Below are 26416 nucleotides of genomic sequence, written 5' to 3'. Positions count from 1 at the left end.
GCTGCTTTCACATCACCCCATGTTGCTAGTGCTTTTCCGAGGTGCGATTTGAATTGACAACTCGGTTATTAAGGCTTATAAGTATTCTTTACCTCCCGCATGTTAGCCGAATCGATAAGTTTGGGGTTTACTTCACCTCGAAGGCTGTTGCGATTATTCTTTACCTCCCCTTGTGTCGAATCAATAAATTTGGGTTTTACTTCCCTCGAAGACTGTTGCGATCCCCTATACTTGTGGGTTATCAATCACTCATGCCCTCTTTGTTCTTCGGGTAATGAGGAAACTTTGGAGCATTTATTTCTGTTGCCCTTTAAGTACCTTGTGTTGGTCTAGATTAAAAATCATTTGGAATGAGGGTTCTGGAAGATTTTACATGGTTAGTCAAGATAAAGAAAATTTCCGGGGAAGTCTTTTCTTTTAAGTATTCACTGTAGCTGCTTGGGGGATTTGGAAAGAAAGTAATAACCTAACTTTTAAAGGTATAACTCCCTCAAGCGTCTCCTGGAAGGCAAGAGTGATAGCTGATCTTAATCTTCTAAGGTTCAAGGTTAACCAAAACCTGCAAAACACAATCTCCTCTCTTATAAATAGGCTCTGATTTTTTATCCTATGTAAGATGGGTGTATGCACCCGAGATGATGTAAATATTGTGTTACTAATATAGTACCACAGTAGGAGCCTCTCCTACTTTTATGGTAAAAACAATTGGTGTGGGGTTTCTGCCCTACAGGTTTGGTTTCAAGAAATAATTGCTATGCCTGATCTAAACTGCTAAATATTACCCTCATTGTTTTAGCTTGATCATCTCTAGCTTAGATGTGTATGTTAATTGATATGTCATAACGAAATTGCATTGTATAGTATTGCCGATGTTGTATCTAGATTATGTCATATTACTAATTTGACATTAGTTATGTAAAGTTTGTTTTTTAAATATGTCATTTATCTTACTTTGCATTATGTTAAGCAATGTGTATATATTAATTTTTCTTATATATATATGTGATTACTAAACCCATTAGGAATATAGATATGATATACTTCATACTTATTGTATTTTGTCCCTCAAAATCCAGCGAGAACATATCACTATAACCATTTCTTTAATTATTTATTTCTTTTGTTCTTCCCACTCACCCTGTCCAAAAATATACTTAGTATTCATGGTCTTTCCTGATAAGAAAAGAATACTTCTAGTTTCTCTCTCTTACCTCCCCCACACGCCATTAGATTTATACATATGTTTACTTCTCTTAGTCTATTCTCCTATAAAGCTTGTTAAGCAACTAATCTTCTATATTTAATTTAGTCTAAACACCTGATGATCATGCATTCAAATATGGAGGCAAAGTGTGTTATCAATAAGAACAAATACTAGGGGATGGCTTTCAATGCTTAAGGATGATCCAAAAATAATGTTAGGTGTGGCATTAGTGGTGCAAGTGATACATGACCATGCCTCTTGCTTTAGCTCCACCGTCATTAAAACATTATGAATATTCAGCTACTTCTCACATAGCATTACCAATGGCAACGACGAATTCGTGCATCTTAAGAACCCCTTTGGCATTATATTGATATGCTAACTTCCTTCGTATATTTCATTATTCTTTCATAATTATCTTATTTACGTTAGTTTACTTCTATCTGCTTTATCAATCTTTTACAAAATCATTCTTCTGCTTCGTTGCAGTCCGCTAGTACTTTTTGCAGGCATAAATCATATTAGCATTACAAGAGACGGACGGCAAACACCTAAGCCACTCGTGGGATCAATACGCTTACTTCTGGATTTCACTACATGTAACCATATGCACTTGGTTTTCTAGAACCAATACCGGAGAGCTCAGCGGTAAAGCTTGTTGTTTAAGGTCTTCCTACTATCATGTGCCTTATATTTTACATATTGCAACCATGGTGTGTGAGAATGATCACTCATTCCATCTACTGGTCTATAAAATCTCAGCTCATACGCTCAAGGATGCATGACTTCTAATAATTATCATCGGTGCCCTTTTGTTGATTGTATGGTATCCATTTTATTTCTTTTTACCACTCTTTAGATATTTCTTACGGACTTAACTTTACAATAAAGATGGTTTCACGTGTGAACCAATGTAGAGGCCAGGTTGATCAATTTTTTCTTCACAACACACACACTCTCTCTCACACACACATACACACATACAATAGGCTTGTTAATAGTAAGTCTTTTCCACGACAAAGAGATACCGATATAACCACTAGTGTAGTGAGATTAAGGATAACCCTATAAAATGACAGTAATAAGTCCCTAGATTAAAAAACAAGTTATCCTTAGCTGACGAAGTTTCCTAGGATTGGGCTGCTGCTGGGATACATACTATTTCCGCCAAGATTTCCATATCTCTTTTCCAATGAAGACTACTGAGGCACACATGGTTTGACAACGGTTATTGTGCTCGTTGCTGACGCTCAATGCGTAAACATGCATCTGTATTGTTTTCTATGCCTATAACCCCCTCACTCATCTTGTTGTCTCATTACTGCAAGTGCATAGTTTAAGTGTAGCTAGTTTTCAAATAAGAGTGTCGAATCACAAGGAGCTACTAGTTAAGGTCTTAATCCTCCTTGCTACTATCTATCAATGGCTACTTGTAAGTCGCTCCTTAATCTCAAGTAAGCGTGTTTTGAAGAGAGTTGTATTTGGTTGCAAGAAAGTAAACAAAGCAATAAAGTAACAAGCGTAGTAATAAATGAAGTGAATCTCAATAAGACAAAGTGTTCTCGGGGATTTGTTGGATCCACCTATAGCATTAGGATTAATTTTAATCAAGATAAATATGTTTTTAATCATGTTGTGTGTGGAGAGAGCTCCATAATAACATCATCAAGGTGAAGCTCATTAGCCGTTTCTTTTACTTTCCGGTTTCTTTATAAGCATTTAGATAATCATATTCTATTTCTATTTCACCTTCACTCTCAAGATCAAAGCCCCAAGTTTCTCTATTTATGTGAACTTTATCTAGGCGTATCCAAGCTTTTTCATGAGTAAGGTCCATAAAAGATCCACCAGATAGCAAATTTAATTCTTTTTTTATTATCTTGGTCAAGTCCTCCAAAAAAGATATGCAAAACATACCAAGGTTGTAAGTTATGATGGGGACAACTAACTTTGTATGTTAAGTAGGCTCTTACAATACTTTCGCCGCGGAGGTTCTTGAAATTAGTGATGACCCTTCTTGCTTCAATGGTTTTAACCTTGGGAAAAAACGAAATATAAACTCCTTTTTAAGCTTCTCCCAAGTTCTATACTAAGACAGGGCAGTGTTGGTTAGAGATTGGCTAAACAATTTAAGTTTCAATTCATCATCAGAATAACTTCTCAATTTAATAGTCCAACATAACTAGGTAAAGAAATTTAAATGATTATACAGATCCTCATTAGGATCATCTCCTGCAAAAGTTTTCTCTTGCATAATAGCAATTAGACATGGATCAATCACATATTCCACATCACTACCATTTAGGAATTCCTTAATATATCCTCGATTGAACCGGCCTCCCGAGGTATTCGACTATGTCAAGTTTATTCATAAGCCCAAGAGCAGCCATGGTGTTTATGTGGAATACGCAAACAACTTTAGTAAAACAACTAATAAATCAGCAACTAACAACAAATACCAAAAGCGTTGAGCTCCTCGGTAACGACGCTAGAAAATAGCTTGATAAGTATCGAATCCCGAGGAGCTACTAGTTAAGGTCTTAATACCCCTTGATACTATCTATCAAGGTCCACTTGTAGTTCGCTCCTTAATATCAAGTAAGGGTGTTTTGAGGAGAGTTGTATTTGGTTGCAAGAAAGTAAACAAAGCAATAAAGTAACAAGCGTAGTAAGAAATAAAGTGAAACTTAATAAGGCAAAATGTTCTTGTGGATTTGTTGGATCCACCTCTAGCATTAGGATTAATGTTAATCAAGATAAAATATTATTTTAATCATGTTGTATATGGAGAGAGCTCCATAATAAGATGCGCCCAGAAACCATCGGTCATCGCATCTCTAAATTACCACTTCGGCTAGCCTTCTGCAACCACATGTTGACTGTCGCAATTAAGGGTTTCCCCATGGTTATCGATATGAGCTTAGTGAGTCTCTATTTATCCCCCTCTTTCATATTATAGAGTACCACCACGGTAATGTCACTTCCCATTATACACAATATCATACTTCAAAGTGTATTCCCTCTCTTGTCCCAGAGGCAAATATTATGTGGTGCACTTCACACAACATCAAGTGAGAGAACTAACACACAATCATATATTAAAATCATAGATCATATTTTATTCATCTCATAGTGATGCTAGGGTTTCTCCATCTCCCCAAGAATAAATGGCACTACTCGCACATGGAAGCAATTAAGAACATCATCATAATCTTGTGGATGGAATAAAGGTAATGGTATGAATTCAAATACAAATCCACAATAGCAATTGATATCACAGATATGGGTTGAATAAGAAAGGGATTGGCGATGGTGATGAAGAAGCATAGTTTGATGATGAGGGTATGATGCATTGTGCTCCAATGATCTATGTAGCAGCCTGGATTATGTCCTCTCCCAAGTTCCTCCTCCAGACCTCTCTCAGAGGTGGTGTTTAGGTGTTTGCGGCAGCTGTGAATGTTGGATCTCTCATCCGTCTGTGCGAAGTGAAAGTATTTGACGAGGAGGAGCTCCTGGCACCGCGTACGGGCGGACGATACGAGCAGGGTCCCCACCCCACCCCTGTATAGATGCCAGCTAAACCTTCCGGAGTTTCTCCTCCTTTGGCCCAGGTGAGTGGTTAAGTGCTTATATGACTTTTATCACGTCAAAATACCACAGAGTGATTGTTTTTATTGATATTTTCATCATTGCCTTATTATTTTGAGATCATGTTGAAACAAGCATAAAAGGCGTAGTGAAATACCAAAATCCTATTGCTACGTACACAAGGATACCTATGTAAAATAAAGGGGTAAAAACACAGCAAAAAATGCACTCATCATTGTCACACTTTCTCCCAACCTGAGCCACCTTACTCCTGATCTGGCAATGGCTCACCCCGACTATAGTGTTGGTGCGGCGGTCCCCTCCGACGTTTGTGTGTAGGGTGCTGCCTCCTATTAAGCCTACTTGAGGCTTTGCCTCCCATAATATCTATCATTCATGGTGGCACCTTTGTGCCTTCCCTAGCCACATGGCTCCATCATCATTCATGGCTGACGGAGGACGTCTTATCCCTATGTGTCAGTCTCCTTGCCCTTTGACTCGTCCTCCTTAGAGCAGGAGGACGATGACTCTATTACATAGGCGGCGCTGCTCCTCTCTCACACCTAGGCCGATCGCAAGGAAGTCGCATGTTTATAGTATGACATTGTGAGAAGATGACCATCCTCCTCTCGGCTTCCCAAAATCATACAAATACCACTGAGGATGTGATGTACCATGCATGCACGAGGACCACCATAGCTCATTCCTTGCCCATGGGGAGGGTCATGTGCCAAAGATGGAGGTGGACGAGGAGGAGGAGGAGGATTAGGAGTCCTTCAACGCCAAACGAGCCTGCCTTGCCTAAGTTACAAAGGTAGTGTTAGTGTTATTTTAGTTCTTTAGTTTTGTTCATGTGATAGATAGATGTTTGTATGTTAGTATCCTTTAGTTTTGTACATGTGATATATGTACATAGCTAGTGTTAGTATGTGGTTGAGTGCTTGTCCATCGTTCCTTATATGTACAAAGTCGAGGACCCGCCGGAGTACAACCTCGACTATGAGCCAATGGAGGATGGAGATGGCGGAAAATGTGTTGCCACCGCCACAGGTCTTCATTAACCTCGATGAGGAGGACTAGGACATGCCGGCAGACCCTGTGTCGGCATTATATTCATGTTTTTCTTTTTTTTGTAAGAAAAATGGACTTTTGGGTCCCAACTTATGTAGATTATATTTAAGTTTTTGTGCACCTTATTTTTTGTGGTGGCCTCCGTCTATCCGCGGGCCATCGCAAACGGAAAATGGACTGTAACGGACCGTTCGGTATCTGAAATGCGGTGACCCGTTGAAGATTCCCTAAAGGCATCTCCAACGGGGCGACGCAAACGGAAGATGTGCGACCGTTTGCGTCCGCGCAGATGAAAAGTGTGCATGCACCCTGCTCCAGTGGGGCGATGCATAGTGTCTGGGCCGTCCGTGGAGACGCAAACGCGGCGCAAATATGTGGCACGTTTGCGTCTCCGTGGACGCTGCGCAGTAGCGCCGAGCGTACGCTCGCTACTCCCACAGGCCCGCCTGGCAGCGACCTTGGCTCGAGCCAGCGCAAATGTAAGCACAACAACTGCCGGGGAGGGAAACCGCTAGAGTGGCAACCGCGTCGATCGACACGCGAACCGCCGGAATGGAGCGCCGAATCGCCGCGGAAGAGCAACCACAACCATCTTCGGTATACGCGCCGCCATTACTCCCCGTTAAATAAGACCCCTGCTTCTGCGCTAAGGATCTCCAACCGGCATGCCATTCATCTCAAGCCATGAGCAACCTATCTTTGCAATCGGACACCGATAGCGAGGGGAAGCCACCGGGATGGCAGCATTGGTGGGATAGAGTTGCCACGCCGAGCAGCTCTAGGTCCCCGCCGATGGACGACGAGGAGGAGGAGGGGGATGCCGTCACCAATAACGGGCAGGATGAGGAGGGGGAGTCCGTCATCGAGGAGGGGAACACTGTTGGCCACGACGGCCACGATGAGGAGGAGGAAAAGGAAGAAGATGAAGATGCAAGGTGGGCACGACTGGAGGCGGAGGAGGCGGCGGCGGCAAAGAAGGAGGCAAGGGCCCGAGCGAGGGCGCAGGCGCATCATCCGTTCACGGACGACGAATATGACCCCAATGACCACTCGTCAGAGGGGGGCTCAAACTCATAGGACGCATCGACCACCAGTACCTCTTCCCAGGAGGTGACGAGCAGCAAGCGCCTCCGTGAGCATGACGAGGCGGGGCCTTTAAAGAAGAAGTAACTTGTTTAAAAGTTTGAACTTATTTTTTCGTAGTTTGTATGTTTAATTTGTTTGAACATGTTGCACTAATTTCAAAATATCGATTCTACCTAGAAATTTGAATATCTCAATCGTGTGTACCATAGAAATCTACGATATCAAGCGACATTCTAGAGGAATAGAAATCTCTTCCTCTTGCTCTTCACATCTAGAGGAATAGAAATCTCTTCTTCTTGCTTTTCACATCTAGAGGAATAGAAATCACTTCACCGACAAAATGCGTCGGGCTGCTGGGTTGTCCCCCCCCCCTCCCCGACGCAACAATCACCATTTCAGCGTCCGCGGACCGATGCGAACGGACGCGCGCAGATAATTTAGACGTCTGGAATGCGTCGGCCCGTTGGAGATGCCATAAGTTAACAAGTTTTGACTATGAGGTGAATTTCCTCAGAACATCATCACGATATGTATATAAACAAAAGAATGCAAAGCATGTGATGCAATAGTAGTACACTGATGCATTATGTACTTTTTATTACGGAAACATGCCATTGTGAAGTTTGAAAGAGCCTGACCGTTAAGAAAAGTTTCGTGTACACTGCTTTTGTCCTAGCCTAGCTACTTGTAGATGCATGCCCCTATTGTTTGTTGGAGATATGTCAGGGAGGCAATAATAAAATAGTTATTATTATATTTTTGTGTTTACATGCTATAATTTTATTAACCGGAAACCTTAATACTTCTCTTTTTGTAACATAAAAAAGTCCCTAGTAAGCCTCTTGTTAAACTAGCTTGTTGATTAATAGATGATCATAGTTTCATGATCATGAACATTGGATGTTATTAATAACAACATCATATCATTAGGTAAATGATGTGATGGATATACACCCATAGTAAGCGTAGCATATGATCAAGTCATTAAGTTCGTTTTGCTTCAAGCTTTAAAATACATAGTAATCTAAACCTTCGACCATTAGATCATGTTAATCACCTACACCGGATGGATGTTTTGATGACATCAAACACTACTTCGTAAATGGGTAGTTATAAAGGTGGCATTAAGTGTTCGGAAAATATAGTGTCCATACAAATGAAGGATATATATACTTTGGGCCCTCTCGGTGGAACGTCATCCAATTGGCTTGCAAGCATGTGACTGGCTCACAAGAGATGTCATATCACGGTACGAAGTAAAGAGTTAAACATACGTCTTGTCCTCTTCCATTTACATGATTGGGACACTTTTTACATTTATATTTGTTTTTTACTTTCAAGCATCAAGTTAAATCCCTTTGTTACCTTGTTTTGTTTATTGGATAGACAACTAGAATTGTAACACTCACACGGGAGCATATGCTCCCTTTATTTCGAAATACATCTTACACATATTTTGAATTTCAAAAATATTTAAGCAAAAAATTGCACATACATCTTCACGTGCTACGAGCTCACAAAGTCGTTTCATAAAAAATCGACTTGTCATGTGACTGTGTAAAAAGACAAAATTTAGTGCTAAAAATAATGCTTTTTACAAGATAAATTTTCTCTTTTTACATAGTTCGTAAAAAATATTGGTTTTTCGTGAAACTTGACGAACATATATATACTATGGAGATATACATGTAAAAAAAGGTTGTCAAAAAATTTCAACTCTTCGAAATATAATCTTTTTGGTAGAGGGAGCATATGCACATAGGAGCCGAATTGAATTTCCGGGTTCGATACCCATACTTCTACATTAAAAATTCTATAAGTAATAAAAGTTTGAACTGCATGCACGAAGACGTGGCATCACCACTTCATGCACGGAGTGCCACGTACACGTATTGCCTCTAGAGGAGCGGGAGAGAGAGGAGAGATCTCGCAGACAAGAGACAAGCTCGATCGTTAAGCAGGATACTGAATTAAACACAAGGCATAGTTTAATGCAACTAAGTAGTAATTGAATAATTAAAACAAGTAGTACCGCCACCAACTTGGCCATATGCATGTTCGTTGAGCATTCTCTCTCTCTCTCTCTGGGATTCTCTGGTCGATGATGGATTAAGAAGCATCCCACACCCATGTGCCACATCAATGCCTGCATACACATACTCCCCAATGTGATCGAGCTTACTCACAGTTCATGTAATTAACTAGTGACAGATCGAGCGTATTGCATTTGCATATACACACACTGTGCCGATCTGTTAGTTGTATGTGCAGTTGTGCACTACCGCTTCCACCGTCTGATTGGCCGAGCTAGACCACTTAATACACGAACGCAGTGACGATCAGTGAGGTTTACGTTACTTGACAAGTTGCTAAGTTACAAAATGAAGCTTGTTTGATCGACACGGTGATGCCTATCAAGGAAATTCGTATATAACAGCCGCACTTAGAGCATTGACAAGTTGCTAAGTTACAAAATGAAGCTTGCATTGATCTTTCTCTGCTTGCTCATAATTTTTCTAGGAATGCCAAGTAAGGAATTTAGTACTTTATCTCCGTAAATGCACACATCTAAAGTAGAAAATTTCTTTCTTTTTCTGTCCATTTATCCGCTGCTCCCGGTACATGCCATTTTTGTTCGCTTCTTCTCCCGGTCCCTAGTATAGTAGCAATTGTGGCTTTGAGAGAAAGGAGGGCCTATCTAAGGGACGCATGGCTCAACTGCTGCTAGTTTTAGTGGAACTTGCTATCTCATCTCGTATTTTGAATAGGATTAGAGGAACTAGGATCTAGAGAGATGTAAGATGTTGATGGGGGAGGGCTTGAGATTGATCTCCACTACAATATTCGACGACTATATATATATCTATATGTACTAATGTACACGGATGAAAAGCTATCTTTTGTTTGTGTTATTATTTTGACCAGTAACACGCGTGCATGCATGCATGCTTATCCCTACACGTCATAGCGATTGAGGCTTGACGGATTATCTTAGGGTTATTTCGTTAAACGTCAGCCTAGATATGCTTATATCATCAGCCAAATACTACAAGTTATTTTATTACACGCCGTGAGCTGTACATCAAGGCAGCTCGGTCCCTCCATCGATTGGATGTCTGTCTATTGTAAAATAATCTCTTGTTCATTCTGATCGACTGAAGCTTATGAACAGCAGCATCCTAGCTAATATACTAGCTGGTGCTAGTAGGCATGACCATGGTAAGTTGTAAGCTTGCGCTGGTGGGCTGTTAGATCGAACTAAGGGCATTCAAATGGCCGATCTCCCTGCATAATTTCTAAACTTCAGATCTGTAGCTAGCTAGTAGTACAAATATGCAGTAGCGAGCTATAGGTTGCCAGCTTAATTAGGCCCTTGTAGTACTCCTAAGCATCACGAGTATACACACTGATCAATAATATTTAGGTTATCTTTTGCTAGTAGGTAGGGAGTATCAAACAACTAACTAGCTAGCTAGTCCCAACAGCGATAGGTGGGTACACGATGGGCTACCCTAGCTAGCGATCGTTTGCTGAAAGCAAATTGAGCGATCGGTTTAGGACATAATTTTTTTTTCCATTTTAGGAATATTTTGGACTGTAGTATATCCTATTTCAGGAAAGTTCTGCATGCATGTAGAAGGGAACAAATCTGATGACGTAAAGCGAGAATCTTTCTCAATTCGAAAATTCAAAACATTTTATCTCACAAACGACAACTCCGATTTAAGATCTGTTTTCACCTATGAGTCGGTCTCGTCGAGATCTTCAAAACTAGCACCCATGTTTATATGTTTCGACAAACTTTTTTTCGGACTAAAAGTTATCAACTCTCTCTATCTTGAATAATCAACCCCTCCGTACTTGAGTGATCAACGGTGAATATATAAAATTATCAACATGGTGCAGGCTATTGAGGGAAAGTTCTGCATGCATGCACAGAATAGACGAATCTGCTGATGTCAGCGGAATCTTTTCCAAATTTGAAAATTCAAAACGTTTTATCTCACAAACGACAACTCCAAATTAAGATCTGTTTTCACCAATGCGTTGGTCCCGACGAGATCTTCAAAACTAGCACCCATGTTGATATGTTTCGAGAAACTTTTTTTCGGGCTAAAAGTTATCAACCCTCTCTATCTGAATAATCAACCCCTCCGTACTTGAGTGATCAACGGTAAATGTATAAAATTATCAACCTGGTGCAGACTATTGAAGGAAAGTTTTGCATGCATGCACAAATAGACGAATCTGCTGATGTCAGCAAAATCTTTTCCAAATTTGTAAATTCAAAACGTTTTAACTTTCAAACGACAACTCCAAATTAAGATTCGCTTTCACCTATAAATCCGTCTCGATGAGATCTTCAAAACTAGCACCCATGTTGATATGTTTCGAGAAACTTTTTTTCGGGCTAAAAGTTATCAACCCTCACTATCTGAATAAATCAACCCCTCCGTACTTGAGTGATCAACGGTAAATGTATAAAATTATCAACCTGATGCGGGCTATTGAGAAAAAATTCTGCATGCATGCACAAAATAGACGAATCTGCTGATGTCAGCGGAATCTTTTCCAAATTTGAAAATTCAAAACGTTTTAACTTTCAAACGATAACTCCAAATTAAGATTCGCTTTCACCAATAAATCCGTCACGACGAGATCTTCAAAACTAGCACCCATGTTGATATGTTTCTAGAAACTTTTTTTCGGGCTAAAAGTTATCAATCCTCTCTCGTTTGAATAATCAACCCATCCGTACTTGAGTGATCAACGGTAAATGTATAAAATTATCGACCCCAAAGTTAATTTTATTTTAAACGTTTTAGCGATTTTTTTAGTTTAGAATCTATCAACCCGGTGTCCTATTATTTATCAACAGTAAATATAAATAACTACCAATCCTAAAAATCTAACTTCATTTCGAATATCTTGACGACTCTTTTTAGTTTACAAGTTATCAACCCGGTGCTCCGTTATTTATTAATGGTAATTATAAATAACTACCAACCCTAAAAAAGTATTTCATTTAGAATATTTAAGCGAATATTTTTTTATTTTACAAGCTATCAACCTGGTGCCTCGTTATTTATCAACTGTAAATATAAAATAAATAATAACCCTAAAAAGTATTTCATTTAGAATATTTTAGTGACTCTCTTTTAGTTTACAAGCTATCAACCCGGTGGGCCGCAATTTATCAATGGTAAATATAAAATAAATATCAACCCTAAAAATTTAATTTAATTTAAAATATGTAGCGACTCTTTTTTTGTTTACAAGTTATCAACCCGGTGCCCCGTTATTTATCAACGGTAAATATAAATACCTAGCAACCCAAAAATCTAAATTTCATTTCGAATTTTTTTAGCAACTTTTGTTAGCTTACAACTTAAAATAGTACTTAATTTGAGTAGCAAGTGGTAGTTCATTTGAGTTGCAAGTGAATCTTCCCACCCGTTATTTTCCCCCTTAAATACCACTGGCCCGAAAAAGAGAATTGCAAAATGACCCCATTAAATATGAATTACCGTACGAAATAATAACATAAAGGAAATTGCAAAAAAAGAGAATTGTCAAAAGGGAATTGCAAATAAAGAGAATTGAAAGTATGCGTCGTGCTGAAAAAAGAGCGAGATGCTCTGTGCATGAATGCATCAACTTGTGAGAGCTTGCCTCGTGTTTGAAAAGTTGGCTCATTAAATGCAAACCCATGAGATACTTTATGCATGCATGTAGTGTGAACGCTCTTGCCTATATGCAACTTGCAAGTGGGAACGTGAGCTGTTAGTGTGAATACAAAGCTTCATGTGAACATAATTAAACACTACAAGACAAAAAGGGAATTGAGTGCGCGAGCGCTGCCGCGCCAAGGAAAGTGATCGCTCCAACGATCGATTGCCAGCGAGGGGATTTGGTACACGATCAGCCTATATGTTTCAGTCCATGCGTCAACGTCCTTCCTCCTGTCACATATACAAACACGCTATATATACGTGTTGTCATGTCGACCTGACACTTTAAACATAAAATGCCGATGATAAGGCCAGCTATTAGTTAAAATCATGTACGCAAGCTACTACTCACTCCGTTCGAAATAAGTAACTTAATTTCGTTTAGATACGGATACTTATTTTCGAACGGAGGTTGTATTGCACTTGTAGGCTTCCATGTTATCCTGTAACCAATATGTAAACGTAGCTAAGAAGAAAACTCATAACAAAAGCAGCAATTAAGACATGAATCGAAGCAAGTGCGATGAGCTTCGGGAGGTGCGTGGGTAGACACGTGGTTTTAATTAGGCTGGGGAAGAAGACAGCGGAGATGACCTTTGCTTCCACTCAACTCCCCTTAATTCAGCTCCTTGAAGTGAGGTCTGCATGTTTTAAATTGTTGACCACGGAGAGGCAGCAGCAGTCAAAGTCTTGACCCAAGTTTTTTTTTTTAGACCGGACCCCAAGAGACGAGAAGATATCTATAGATTCTCTTTTCCGAAGGTTCGGCCCATATCTAGGACATGCCTAGGCTAGAGTGGGCTCAAACTTTCAGCCGTAAGCCCAGTTGGCATTCTGATTTCGGTAGTTTGGACTGGGCCTATCATCGGCGGCCCGGACAGCCCATAATGCAGTTGCCGTCCGGCGAGCCCACGAAGAAGAACTGGTAAGTCGTCCGCCGAGTCGTGACCTGGTCAACGCAGCGTACCAACAAAGTGGCCGAGTCTCCAACCGTCGCCGGCGACCTCTGACACTGAGCTCGAACCCACCGCCCCTCTTCCGATGCCGCCGCCCGCGCCGGACCGGGACGCGTACCGCGACTGGGCGAACCTGCCGGAGCTGCCGCTGGCGGAGGTGCTGCGGGGCCTCCTTCCCTGCCTCCGGTCGATCTACGCCTTCGCGGCGACGTGCCAGCCCTGGCGGCTCCTGCTCCGCGCGATCGCCGGCAGCCTCGTCCGGCCCCGCGTCCCGCCACTCCAGCTCCTCTACCCGGCGCTGCGCCTCGCGCCCATCTCCCCGCTCGTCGCGCCCCGGCCCATCCCCTACCGCCTCCCCGTCCCGGCGGAGGGCTCCACCTTCCTCTCCGCCTCCCGCGGCCACCTCATCCTCCTCCGCCGGGGCTCCTCCAACACCCTACACCTCCTCGACGCCCTCGCCGGCGCCGACCACGGAGCGATCCAGCTCCCTTCCCCGCACTTCCCCTACCACTACGCCGCGCTCTCGCCCTCCCACCTCCTCCTCTTCCACTCCAAGCACGCCTTCTTCTCGCGCCCCTCCCCCATGCATCCAACCCCCAATAACCCCTCTCCGGACTGGACCAAGCACACCCTCCCCCGCGCCGCCTCCTTCGTCACCACCGTCCTCGAATTCCGCGGCCGCGTCCTCGGTCTGACCGACCGCGCGCAGGTACTGGAGTTCCACCTCGGCAGCACCACTCCGTCCAGTGCCAGCACCCCTCCGAACCAGACCGCCCGAATGCTGCCAATTGCCGGCCTCCCGGAGCCCACCGCGTTCGACAGATCCAACTACGGGCCGCATTTGGTTGCTGCCGGAGACCGGCTGCTGCTGGTGCTCTTCATGCTTCAGCCAAAATTGGGCTACCTGGAGCCTGTGCATAGGGTGAACAAGATCGGCGTGTACGTGCTTGATTCCGCGCAGATGATGTGGGAGGAGGTGGACAACATTGGGCCTTACACCTTGTTTGTCGACTGTGCCGGGAGGAGCGCCGCGGCGTGCGTGGACGTGGGGAGCTGCGGAGTGGAGGAGAACCGGGTTTATGTCGCGGCGCCCAACTGCCGTGCCTGGAGGAAGGCAAACCCGCCAGGGTGGGAGCTATCACTCAATGGTGAAGGTGGTGGACTGTTTTCGAGGGGGCCGATGGCGCGCCCACCATTGCCATCGCCGATATCGGTTTATCCGCCTCTTTTCTTTTGATCTTGTGTGTATTCTGTAGTGAAACTAGTCACTACAGCTGTCTACATTCAGTTGTTTGCTGTGATGTGATATCAACTACCAAGCATAGTACGGAGTATTGTTTTGTAGCATCTCATATGGAAATACTTATGGCAGATGATAAACATGTATTTTGCAGCCTGGTGTGGAATAATCATGCTATTTATGTGAATATTTGTGTTTCTGCTCTCCTGTTGTTTGGAAATATGTATGTGGCTCTCTCCTTAGCAGCCTAATGCAACAATTTCGTGTGGTAATGCATATAGGGTAGATAATGAACATGTATTATCCTGCCTGCTATGGATGTGAATATTTGTGTTTGTGCTCTCCCGTCGTTTGGAAATGTGTATGTGGTTCTCTTTTAATGATTGCATGGCATGCAACTTCTCGCACTTACCAATATAAAAAATTCCTTTAGCTTGCCATTTTTGCACTGCACTCTTCAAATTTGAAGGTCTTGCATACGGAGGTGCTATTGCGGCTATGTACAAGAAGCAGACATTTTTCTGAGCTCCGCTCATGGTTTTTTGTTGGTTAGTTGCCTGAAAGTTTATTGCATTCTTCATGAAACTTGTCTGAGAAGTAGCAGCATGTACCTTTTTCTTATAAGAACATAGCCGATATAACTTCGGTTCTTATCCATTATGTCGTCATTACTCTTTGCATGTTTCGTAACGAATGATTGTCTACTACTGCATAATTCTCCAGTGTGAGATCCGCAGTTCCTCACATTAGGGCTTATCCGCTTATGAATTATGTCCTGAAAGTAGCACCATGTACCTTTCCCATAATAAGGACATAGCTGTTATAACTTAGGTTCATAACCATTATCTTGCCATCATGCATGACATGTTTGTTAGCGAATGATCCACTACAACTGCATGATTCTTAGTGTTAGATATGCAGTTCGGCACACAGAGTGGTTTGCTAAAACACCATAATGAATAGCACTCATGTTCTCAGAATTTTCCAAACTTCTTAAATGGCATATGAACCTCCATTTCCAAACTTCTTAAATGGCCTTTTTTAATGGTAGTCATGGTCAGGAGTAACAACCAACAAAAAGAGATGCTGAATGGAAGCACCTACTTTTAATATAGCAAGCACATGTATTTTCTGCATTGAAATGTGGGAGAAGATGTACATCGAAATGTGTTAACAGGAGACGTAGGAGTCCCCTCGTGGAAAGGGTTTTCGAGAAGTTCAAGTGCAGGTTTTCATGAGTTTCTGCAATGAACTTTCTACCATCTCCTAGCTGTAATATTTCCAAACTAGTTACAAGCGAGGATGCTCATTCTCATTGGGTTGGTGATGAAATGATTTGTGCAATCTGAATATGGGGCTCATCAAACTTTGGCTGCTTGAGCAGGTGCGCCGACCCTCTCAGCAATGATTTGTTCATAGAGATCTCTAATCTTCAGACCTACGATAGTTTGGAAGAGACCTGTTCCGTTGTTGCTGCCTGGGAAATCTGCATGCTTTAGCATTTGCTGTGTCACCTCCCCGTAGAACTTGGACGAGAGGTTGCTTAGGTGGCTCTCAACATAGATTAGCTCATCTAGTCTGTCAAATTGCCCATCCATCTCCAGCACCGATACCTGATAGAAACAAGCAAATGCTGAGATCTTACAGAATTAGCAGAGGCAGGACCTTATTAGCAGTTAGAATTGGCCTACTCCGTGATTTTTTTAATCTCTAGTCTAAGAATGTTTGTTGTCTCTCCATTCTGTTCTACTTTGGACTACTAGCTGGGTTTCTGTCAGTTTAGTTTCTAAGTAACATTAGTATGCATTACTTGTCGGGTGCAAAGGGGGAAATAAACCAAGGTGAATTACCTCTTGGCCAAAGTAAGTGTCTGGGCCATAGGAAAACTTGATGCCAGGGTAAGAGCACGTAAGCTTTCTTCCACAAGGGATCCAGTTGATGGTTGATCCTTCATCGAACAGGTAAACCGGGTTGAAGAACTTCACGCCTTCTTTCATGATCAATTTAACACGCAGCACCTTTCCTTCATTGTCATCAGGAATCAGCTGGGTTGGCAGGACTTCAATCACAGCATCGGCGTATTGCTTCTGCGGATCTGTCATACGAAGTGGTGAGTTTACATGTCATCTCTATTTTGTTCCAGTTATAAGTAATTTGATGTGGCATGCTCTTGTTATGTTTGGTTTATGGCAAACACTTATTGTGTTCAGTTAGCAAAAAGGCAGTACCGATAAATGCATCAAAATCTGGTTTCCTGGCTTCAATGCTAGCCTTGATGCTTTCAAGGCTGTGCCCACGCTCTGCCATGTCTCTCTGCAAAAGCCCCAGTGATTTTTTAAGATAGATACTCCGTATAAGAGAAGCAGAATCCACTGTGTCGTGAGGCATGGGGAATTTTTTCTCAAAAAATAAGTAAATAAATTTAGAAACATCTTGGACTGACCTGAATTTTCCATGCAAACTTAACCTCATTGCTGATGTCTAAGTAGATGCTGAAATCAAGGAGGTCTCTCACACGTTCGTCGTACCTGGTTTAAAAATAGATGCAAACAGATAAATTGTTATGTGAGATTAATTAATGTTTTACAGTTTACAAAACGATTGTGTTACTTTTAGGGGAGATACATTTAAATCGTTAATCATCAGGGAATCGGAAATTTCATAGAGATGTAATAGAAGTTGTTGCGGTGATTCAAAATATATTATGGTAGCCACTTGCCCAATAACTAATGGAATATGATGAAGAAACAAAAGAACAGACACCAAATACTGCAAGAGAAGGGAGAACCATGAGGATAGGATATGAACTCACATTGGGTGCAAACCCTCGATGACGAAGATCTTGGGAGGCTGGATGAGCTCCGCCGGGTCCAGGAGGCCGGTGACATGGTTGTAGATTGGCTTCTCGATAGCCTTGCCCTCTTTGATTGCCTTCACCTGCTCATACATGAGATCAAAGTCGTTTGCCTTGGGGTCCAGGGCGGTCACACCTTTCTCCTTCCTCCCGGTTCTGTCCAAGGAATGGTAGTCATCAAGGCATATCACCGTTGTGGTGTCGCTGATGAGTGTGTTCGAGTCTGGGTTCCCGCCCCTGGGTGGCTCTGCAGCACCTCCAAACACACTGGTGAGCCGGCGCATGAAGGTGGATTTCCCACATCCTGAGTCTGCTGCCAGGCCAATCACTATTGGCTTGTCAACTGCGCATGAAACCTGGAAGGTCCTTGCTCCATTCCTCGTGTTACTCCTCCTGCTGCTTCTGGTCGTGAAGAGGATGACTTGGTTCTGCCTGAAGCCTGAGTTTGGGATAGTGGTGCGTGGGGAGTGCAGGGATGTGGTGGTGTGTGGGCTGCAGAATGCCATGTTTGCTGCCCAGCCTTCTGTTGGAGCTGCTCTTCTTCCCTTCAAGCCTTGTAACTGGGACTTGAGGAGAAGAGAGAGCTTGATGAAAGAATTGTGGAGATAAGAGCTAAGCAAACATAAGGAGGGAAATGAGATGGTGATGATGTGGTATCCCTATTTTCCTTCTCTTTTCTTTTATTTTCTGGTGATATCTGGAGCAGCTTATAGTCAGCTGAAAATGAGTTCTTCCTATAATTCCAAGCCATCGTATTTTGTCAGTATTCTTTCCCTGGACACTGAGCTTTCTTGTTATGAAAAGCTTCTGGTTCCGTTTTATGATCATGTCCTCTTCATGGTGATGTTTTAAACCAATATTAGTCAGTTTAAATCATCTTATTATTGCTGAAAATGCTCGCCACTTCTTTGCTAGCTGCAAAATACAAGAGTCCCGGACATTTAAATTTTCGTATACACTTCTACGGTTTAATTTCCTGCAGTATACTTTTGTCTGTTTTGTCTTTACTAACTAGTTGGTGCTCGAATTATGATGGCCAGAGAAGCTCGGAAGAAAGCTTGGTGGTGGTTCCATGGATCTAGATATGGTTCTGCCACTTGGCAGCCTGAGGTTGGCTGGATGCAGATGAGGGAATGGAGGCTGGAAACTGATCGCCGAGAATTGGAGGAGATATGGCTGATGCTTACCTCACCATGCTGTAGTCCATATGTACGTTTATCTTAGAAGGCTGTGTCCGTGTGGTCACAGGTATGTGCCATGTCAGCATCCCCGACTCACTCGACGCTCGATGGCCAACCCCAGTCTTGATATGTCAAGACTCAAGAGACATGCTAGACATTGCGGAGCATATACTGCGCAGGAAACTGAGAATTCGTATACCATCTTGCAGTTAAATTAGTTTCGACTCATTGCTGCATTAACCTCTCAGCAGAAACAAATGTACGGAGTACCATTTAAAAGTTCTGCGTTGTATGTTTGGGGAGCACTACCTCTGTACCGTTTTAATTTTAATAGACGTTGCATGTTGATTAAACAGGAACAGAGGCAGTATAATTTACAGAACCCCTGCGGCCCTGCCCACAAAAAAAATACAGAACCTCATTTATCATTGCTCACAGGCGAATTCATCATTTACAGAACCATAATTGGAACCAGAATTTGTCGTACAAAAAATATCTCCAGATGGTTTGATGTCTTTGGGTTCCAGCAACCGTATGGCTCCCATAGAAGACACCAGGAGACCAATAGAACATGCAGCCACGCTAGTATACAAAAAAGGGGAAGAAAGTGCAAGTTTTATAGGTAAAAAATTAAGGCTTCAAACACCACATAGTTCCAGAAACAACACTATTTATAGTGGTGCTACACTGCCACCCTTCCACCAAAGAAACCTCAAAGGTAATTAACCATCACTACCATAACATACAAAGAATTTCATGTACTTGGACGTATGCACAGAACCGCAGCACGCTCGAATGGTACATGTAGACTTCTGTAAATTTCTTCTGTTGCCCACTTCACTTGTGCCCTCTGAAATACATGTATACTCTCTGCATAAACCAAAATCAGAACAAAAACCAATGAGTGTTAGACTGCTGGTATATTGCACTGCAAGGAACTTGACAACCACCAAAGTTGTATAGGCATAGGTTGATAACATTAACAAAAAATATTAGTTACAATGTTTCACTGTCAACATGACATGCTCACTCACTCTTCGAGACAAACAAAGATAAGTTGATTAGTAAACAGTGGCCAACTGATGATTAATGTTACTTCCAGCAATAAACATAAGTATCACAGTTGGATAGATTCCATATTTTCCTAATTTTGAAGAGACCATTATTGTTGAAATTTATGCATAGAGTTGGATAGCTAGAGGCCTTGAGTAACTTAACAAACAACAATACGGGAAATAGAATACTTCCAGTTTTGGATAAGTTAACGTCTCCAACTGATCCATAATTGTATTTCTGTCATATAAAATAAGCATATAAAATATTAAAACTATATAATACACCAAATGAGTACCTATTTACTTCCTTATCATTTAGATTAAGTATCCAAAGATGAGCTAAGGTTGCACTAAACCAAAAAAAAATGAAGACCATAATAAAGTAAAGGCGCCATAGGATGGAAGGGGGCAAAGGGGCAGAGGGATATAGCAGATAAGTTACAGACCTGAAGAACCCAAATGCTCACAACTGTCTCCAACGAAAACAAGGCAAATCCGACAAAATAAAATATCTGAAACAAAGAACATTGGTCTTAAATGTCATATAGCATAAAAATCGTACTGAAATACTTTATAGACAGAGTAAAAGTGCCAGTAGGAAACATATCCAGTTGTTCATTCTAAATAGGAAGTTTATGAACTGAAGAAGGATGAAATAACATCTACGGATCTACTCACCCCAACTAATGCATTGTCAGAGAAGGTATCGATTGCAGCCAGTATACCCCTGATGAAAGATAAAGCATACTTTGTTTAGAACCACATACAAAAATCAACAGTCCCAATGCATTAAAATACAGTGGACAGGCCACCTATCGTATTAAAGATTCTCGGCTGCAATTGTGTACACTGTGGCAAGTTATCTTACGTTAGTGATTTTCCTTTAAATACGATCGGTGGAGCAATGGCAGCAATTATACAAAAGCCAATGTGGAGCTGCAACCAAAGAACGACAAAATAATACAATAAGGTCAGCAACATAAATATCATATTATATCAGATGAAGAAAGCAGGAACCAGGAATTTTGTCAAGACCTTACCATGTAACAAAGGAAAAACCACCCAAAGCTTAATGCACTGTCATTTCTGTTCAACAAGTTGAGCAATATTAAAAATAAAGCCACTCCTAGCGCTAGGAAAAATACAGTGCAGAGATTTGCATTCAGTTAAGTTTAACATCTGGAAAAAGTTCCTAATTAGAATCAATAGGCATGTTAGGCTGATATGAAGTGGAATTCAGAATTAGCGGCATGAACCGGTGCTGATTATTCTGTGTGCATAGCAGGATGCCAGGAAGCAATAAATGTTAGATGCATACCTCATTGCACGGTACAGAGGCCTATACCACATCAAGTACGACAAAGGAATTCCAAGCATACCATAGATGGTAGCCAGGAAAAACAGTTTGGAGTCTGCAAGCATAATAAAATCCGAAGATTTAGTGACTTGCTGCATTACCAGACATGATAGGACAATTAAACTAGCATTTGTGGGTGCTCAAACTGCAATTAAAAGATGTACTTAGCTCACCTCCCCCTCTGATCCAACAGACGATGACAGCAATGAAATTCCAGACGAGGCAAAGCACAATGCCTGTAGATAATTGTAACCCAAAACATCGTCTGTGAGTACAAACAATTCAGTCTCCTAAAACCGATATCTCTCACGGGTGTGTGCGCAGTTACCGAGCCAGCTCGCAAAAGCAAGATACTGCAGCCGCTGCGCGTTGGCTGGTATCTCATTGGCGATGTCGTGGTGGATGATGGGGAAGAAGGGCGGCCAGTTCTTGTCCTCCATGGGCACCCCGGCTACATCGACACAGAATGGTAACAGAACAGTCAATTCACAATTCTGCGATAACATGATATGAACGCTGATCTAGGAGTAGGACTGATGTGAGTAGATGCGTACCGCTCTTGAGGGCTTCCTCCCTCCTCTTGATGTCCTTCATCCACCAATAGATTCAAAAAAAGTCATCAGTTTAACATCCACGTAATGTAGCAAACCAACAGTCAAAATCCAAGACAGCGGCAAAACAGGCTTACCGCCTCTCGCCTCTTGAGATCCGCCTGCCACTGCGAGAGCTCACTGTCCTTGCCGTTCGAACCCTGCAAAAGCAACCATATTGATTAGCGTCGTAGGGCCGTGGACACGCTCAGCCACTCCCCGAGCAACAAGAAATGCAAGATCCTCTCTCACGTTCATGTTGTCAAGGGGGATGTCGACGGCGGCATCGCGGCCACCACCGCCGCCGAACCCGGCGGGCTCCGCCGGGCGGAACTGGAACTGCGAGTTGCCACCGCCGCCGGCACCGCCGCCGCCGCGCCCTCCTCCATTCTGCGCATGGCAACAACAACAAACGCGCAACTCGTCAGAACACGCTAGGAAATCACACGCCGGAGCTGAGCCGGGAGATCCCGGCCGAGATCTGCTGAGTGTAGGGGGGGGATGGGGGATTACAGAGAAGGCGCTGTCGTCGGCGCCCTCGTCGAAGGGGTTGGGATCTCGGTACATCCTCGCAGCTGCCTGGCTGGATTCGGGCGGCGAGAATGATCGGCGGTTGGGTTTGGTGTGTGGAGTCTGGAGTGAGGAAGGGAAGAGAGGGAGCGCGGTGGGTGTGCGGTGGCCGGTGGAGTGGGCGTGTCGGGCGCTGTGGACTGACTGACCCGACTAACTGCTGCAAGTAGCTTCAGGTTCAAGGTTTTCTTTTCCTCTCGCCGCTTCCTTCGCTGACATTTCTGGCTACAAATTCAAAAACGAAACGTGACTGAGATCTTGTCGACGTAGAGCTTTCGAAAATGCCGGTATGACGATCTTCTTTTTTTTTTGAGAAAGTATGACGATCTTCTTGAGCAATGGTGCGACGGTCTACTCCATGCTGGGTTGCAACGGCCGCGTTAGGATGGCACCTCCACCTCCACCGGCGGAAGAACTTGCGTCGCCGGCACTCAAACCCGAGCTCGAAGAGGCCAACATGGAGGAGTTCGCCGCCCTCGACGTGTAGTTCATGGCTAGCACGGAGGAAGAGGCGGAGAAAGAGGTGGCATCGGATGCAACATCCGAGATGGCAGCAAATACGGCGACGAATGAGGAGGAGGAGGTCTGGAACTACAACGACCTAGAGGACTAGAGTGATAGGTCGGGCACGGAGTAGCAGTCGGCGGAGAAAAAGGCCATCGTCGAGTCCTACGAGTCGTTGAAGAAGCTCTAGGACTATCTCCATCGAACGGGCGCATATTGAGGAGGGGATCACCACTTCATAGCGGTTAAACGGCAGAGGATTCTGCGCTTCGGAGGAAGTTGTAGGCAAGGGAGCACCAGAGGAGGAAGGGGAACGGCAGCGAAGCTAGCCCATCGAGCGCCTCAAAAGATGGCAAGTATGCTAGGTTTTAGATTGAACTTTAGCCGTCTTCATTCAACTTTGTAACATATAACCAAATTTTAATGAAAACTTTAATTTTCGTCGTATTTTATTGTTAATGTAGGCCGTGTTTGGGGGATGCAGATGGAACGAGCGTTCCTCAGACGCGAATCCACCAAACGGCATCCCCAAATGACTGCTCCGATATTTTTGTCCTAGGTCTTCGAAACACGACATTACCAAGGGGTGTCCTCGAAAAGCATTTTATTGTTTATAAAGGCCGTGTTTCGGGGAGCGACGGAGATGCTCTTATACAGAAAAGAAGTATTGTGGATCAGTCTTGGGGGGGGGGTCTCAAGGAATATGTTTTGCTGGTATTTGCATATCGTGGCCAATTTATACGTACATCTTCGTTAAACATCAGGGAAAATGCTCCGCTTTAAATTTATAAAGCCCAGCGACTAATGATACAAGAATACTGAAAACAGCTTACAACACAACACAACTTAAGCACACAAGATTAAACTAGAAACATAACTTGAAGCTGAAGAAGTCCTCCTCGTTGGAACCCCAAGACGACACAACTGCAGCAGCAGATCAACAAATCAGCATTAAGGGAAGCACCAAGTGAACATCTTCCGGGGACAAAGAACAAGCATCTTCCTCCTCCATTGTCGAAGAGGGTCCCTACCCCCTTGCCCTGGATCGCAGAGCACCGTACCGTTGGCCAATGAAGACGTTCCCCCTGGAACTAGGAGAGATGCAAATCTAGTGATCACCATAGAAGGATGTCACAAGGCCTCTTCTTCACGACGGGCACACCGGTGCAACAAATAGCATCAACGATGAACTCCAGGAACATGGCAAGCTGGGGAGCAGCCACCGAGCTCGAAGCACTCCACCGCTCCCTAAAGAAATTAGTCCAACTCTCTTATGTTGGCCTCGGCCCACTTGCCCTGCCAAGGAGTTTACCCCAACCTCCGTCACCGGCTCTATGGCAGTGGTGACCTCCCCAATCCACATGATTTCATCAACTCACAAAACATTTGCAGCGTACTGGCACAATAAATTGCACACCCTGCAGTATGCACGTGACGACAACTGTACTTAGGCGGGTACAACAAAGATCTACGTGATAGAATTATTGCAGGACCGCTTCGCTCTCCTCGCGTCGTCCCCTCCATGCGACTGAGGAGGTGAAACCCTAGCCGCGCCACCACCCCTCCCCCTTCCCCCTCTCCTCGTTGCCCCCAGAGACGCCGCCGGGCTAAGCCCGCGATGCCGATGAAGGGGTGAAAGTATAGAGATGGTAAACCTAGAGGGGGGGTGAATAGGTTTCTACAAATTTTAATTCTTTCTTTGCAATATATTAGGCTTTGCGGAATATAAAGATGAGCCTAATGCAAACTAGGTGAAGCAACCTATATGAAGATACAACTATCTCGAGCACGAAGGCTCTCTCGAGCAGTTTAAATCACAAGTAAGGAGTTCGGTTAGAGATAACCGATAGCACGCGGAGACGAGGATGTATTCCCGTGTTCCCTTACTTTGCAACAAGGTACGTCACGTTTGGAGGGGTGGAGGTCCCACGAAGGATTCCCCACGCCACGAAGGCTCACCCTATTCTCCGGAGCCTATCCCATGAAGGAATAGCTCACTCACTTGTGGCAAACTTTGAGGTAGCCTCCAAACCTTCACAATCTTGCCCGGAGCAAATCCACAACCCGGATGCTTCCGGACTCCTCTTGCCCACCTAGGGTTTCCAAGGAACCCTAGGAAGCAAGCTTCTCAATGAATACAAGGGGGAATGAGATTTGGCTTGGTAGAACGGTAGATCGGGTCCTCCTCTAATGATTCCCCGGAGAGATTTGAGTTTGGGTGGAGGAGGAGGGAGATCTGAGGCTTTTGGTGTTTCTAGCAATGGAGTAAGAGAGAGAGAGAGCTCAAGAACAGCTTGTAGTATATTACCTAACTGTTCAGAGGTAGGAGAAGGCCTATTTATAGTGTTCTTCGAAATACGACCGTTGGTCACTTGCCACATCAGCAGATTCGTCGAGAAACCCGATCGACCGGATTTGGCGCCGGACAGGCCGGTCCACAGCCCGGTCAGACCGGGCCGGCCGGTTTCCAACCGGAGCTGGGACCGGGTCTTGACCGGGCAGGCGTCCGAAGCTTATCGGATGGCGCCCGGATGGCACGAGCGCAAAGTCCGGTTGCTCGACCGGGCCGCTCGGTCTGGTGCCCGGTCAGACCGGGCTGTGGACCGGAGCAGCCGGTCCAAAACCGGGCTGGCGACCGGACGGCGACCGGAGGGCTTGCCCTCTTTACTGGAACCTGCCCGGATGGCACCGGTTCTAGGTCCGGTTGGTGACCGGGCTGTCCGGTGCCAGGGCCGGTCCGACCGGATCTGTGACCGGCCAGGCTCTGAAGAACTTGCTGATTTTTCGTCGAATTGGGGGGTCTCCCGTTGCCTTTTTGTTCCATTGCTACACCATCATACCTCTTTGGCTAATACCTGAAAGTCATCTTGTAGACATGTATTAGTCCAAATACTCTAGCACGGTGTCATAGATACCAAAATAATGGATAAGGGTAAAATACCCTTACAATCTCCCCCTTTTTGGTATACGATGACAAACCGAGCTAGAGTAACATATAGATATTTTGATAAGCTCTAAACCTTGATTCCATATAAGATATTACGACAGCTCCCCCATAATGTGTGCACTTGGAGAATTTGCGTTTGAATGCAAAGTGCACCATTTGTGGGATATGAGAAGCTCCCCCAATATCTTTAGGAAACAAGCATGGTATGGACAAGTATATCAAGATATATAAGCATAAAGCATGATTATCCATAAAGCATGATTATCCTAACATAGAGTAGCACACATAATAGTCGTCCATACATATCCATACATGAATTATTCAAAGTAGCAAATGGTTCTTGAGAAATCAAAGCAAATACGCACAAGCCATATAAAATCCAAATAAAGCAACTCCCATGGCTTGTGACAATCAAAGAACCCCGTAATTCTAGGCTCTACTCTCTTCTCCCCCTTTGGCATCGGAACATGATGGCGTGTAT

The 26416-nt window shown here is 43.6% G+C and overlaps 3 protein-coding genes across 3 annotated transcripts; 1 reads left to right on the top strand and 2 right to left on the bottom strand.

Moving 5' to 3' along the window:
- Positions 1 to 13722: 13722 nt before the first annotated feature.
- Positions 13723 to 14951, top strand: LOC124690546. Its single transcript, XM_047223917.1, has one exon. It carries the CDS (start codon positions 13723 to 13725, stop codon positions 14872 to 14874), a length of 1152 nt encoding a protein of 383 aa, XP_047079873.1. The 3' UTR covers positions 14875 to 14951.
- A 1038-nt stretch (positions 14952 to 15989) lies between these two features.
- LOC124692923 (phosphoribulokinase, chloroplastic) lies at positions 15990 to 18354 on the bottom strand. The gene is made up of 5 exons (XM_047226365.1): positions 17690 to 18354; positions 17321 to 17405; positions 17106 to 17190; positions 16728 to 16972; positions 15990 to 16490 (listed from the first exon to the last, which is right to left on the bottom strand). Exons 1-5 carry the CDS (start codon positions 18235 to 18237, stop codon positions 16239 to 16241), a joined length of 1215 nt encoding a protein of 404 aa, XP_047082321.1. The 5' UTR covers positions 18238 to 18354; the 3' UTR covers positions 15990 to 16238.
- Positions 18355 to 19321: 967 nt separating this feature from the next.
- Positions 19322 to 22617, bottom strand: LOC124688108 (secretory carrier-associated membrane protein 5-like). The gene is made up of 12 exons (XM_047221823.1): positions 22428 to 22617; positions 22167 to 22304; positions 22013 to 22075; positions 21879 to 21912; positions 21653 to 21775; positions 21498 to 21560; positions 21286 to 21379; positions 21008 to 21053; positions 20836 to 20903; positions 20646 to 20694; positions 20414 to 20479; positions 19322 to 19782 (listed from the first exon to the last, which is right to left on the bottom strand). The coding sequence occupies exons 1-12, from the start codon at positions 22479 to 22481 to the stop codon at positions 19750 to 19752; spliced, it is 831 nt and encodes a 276-aa protein (XP_047077779.1). The 5' UTR covers positions 22482 to 22617; the 3' UTR covers positions 19322 to 19749.
- Between the last annotated feature and the right edge of the window lie 3799 nt (positions 22618 to 26416).

The sequence above is a fragment of the Lolium rigidum genome, chromosome 2 (genome assembly GCF_022539505.1).
Source record: "Lolium rigidum isolate FL_2022 chromosome 2, APGP_CSIRO_Lrig_0.1, whole genome shotgun sequence".
Classification (NCBI taxonomy): domain Eukaryota; kingdom Viridiplantae; phylum Streptophyta; class Magnoliopsida; order Poales; family Poaceae; genus Lolium; species Lolium rigidum.
The sequence above is the reverse complement of the archived record's forward strand: the minus strand, read 5'-3'. Positions and strand labels throughout refer to the sequence as shown.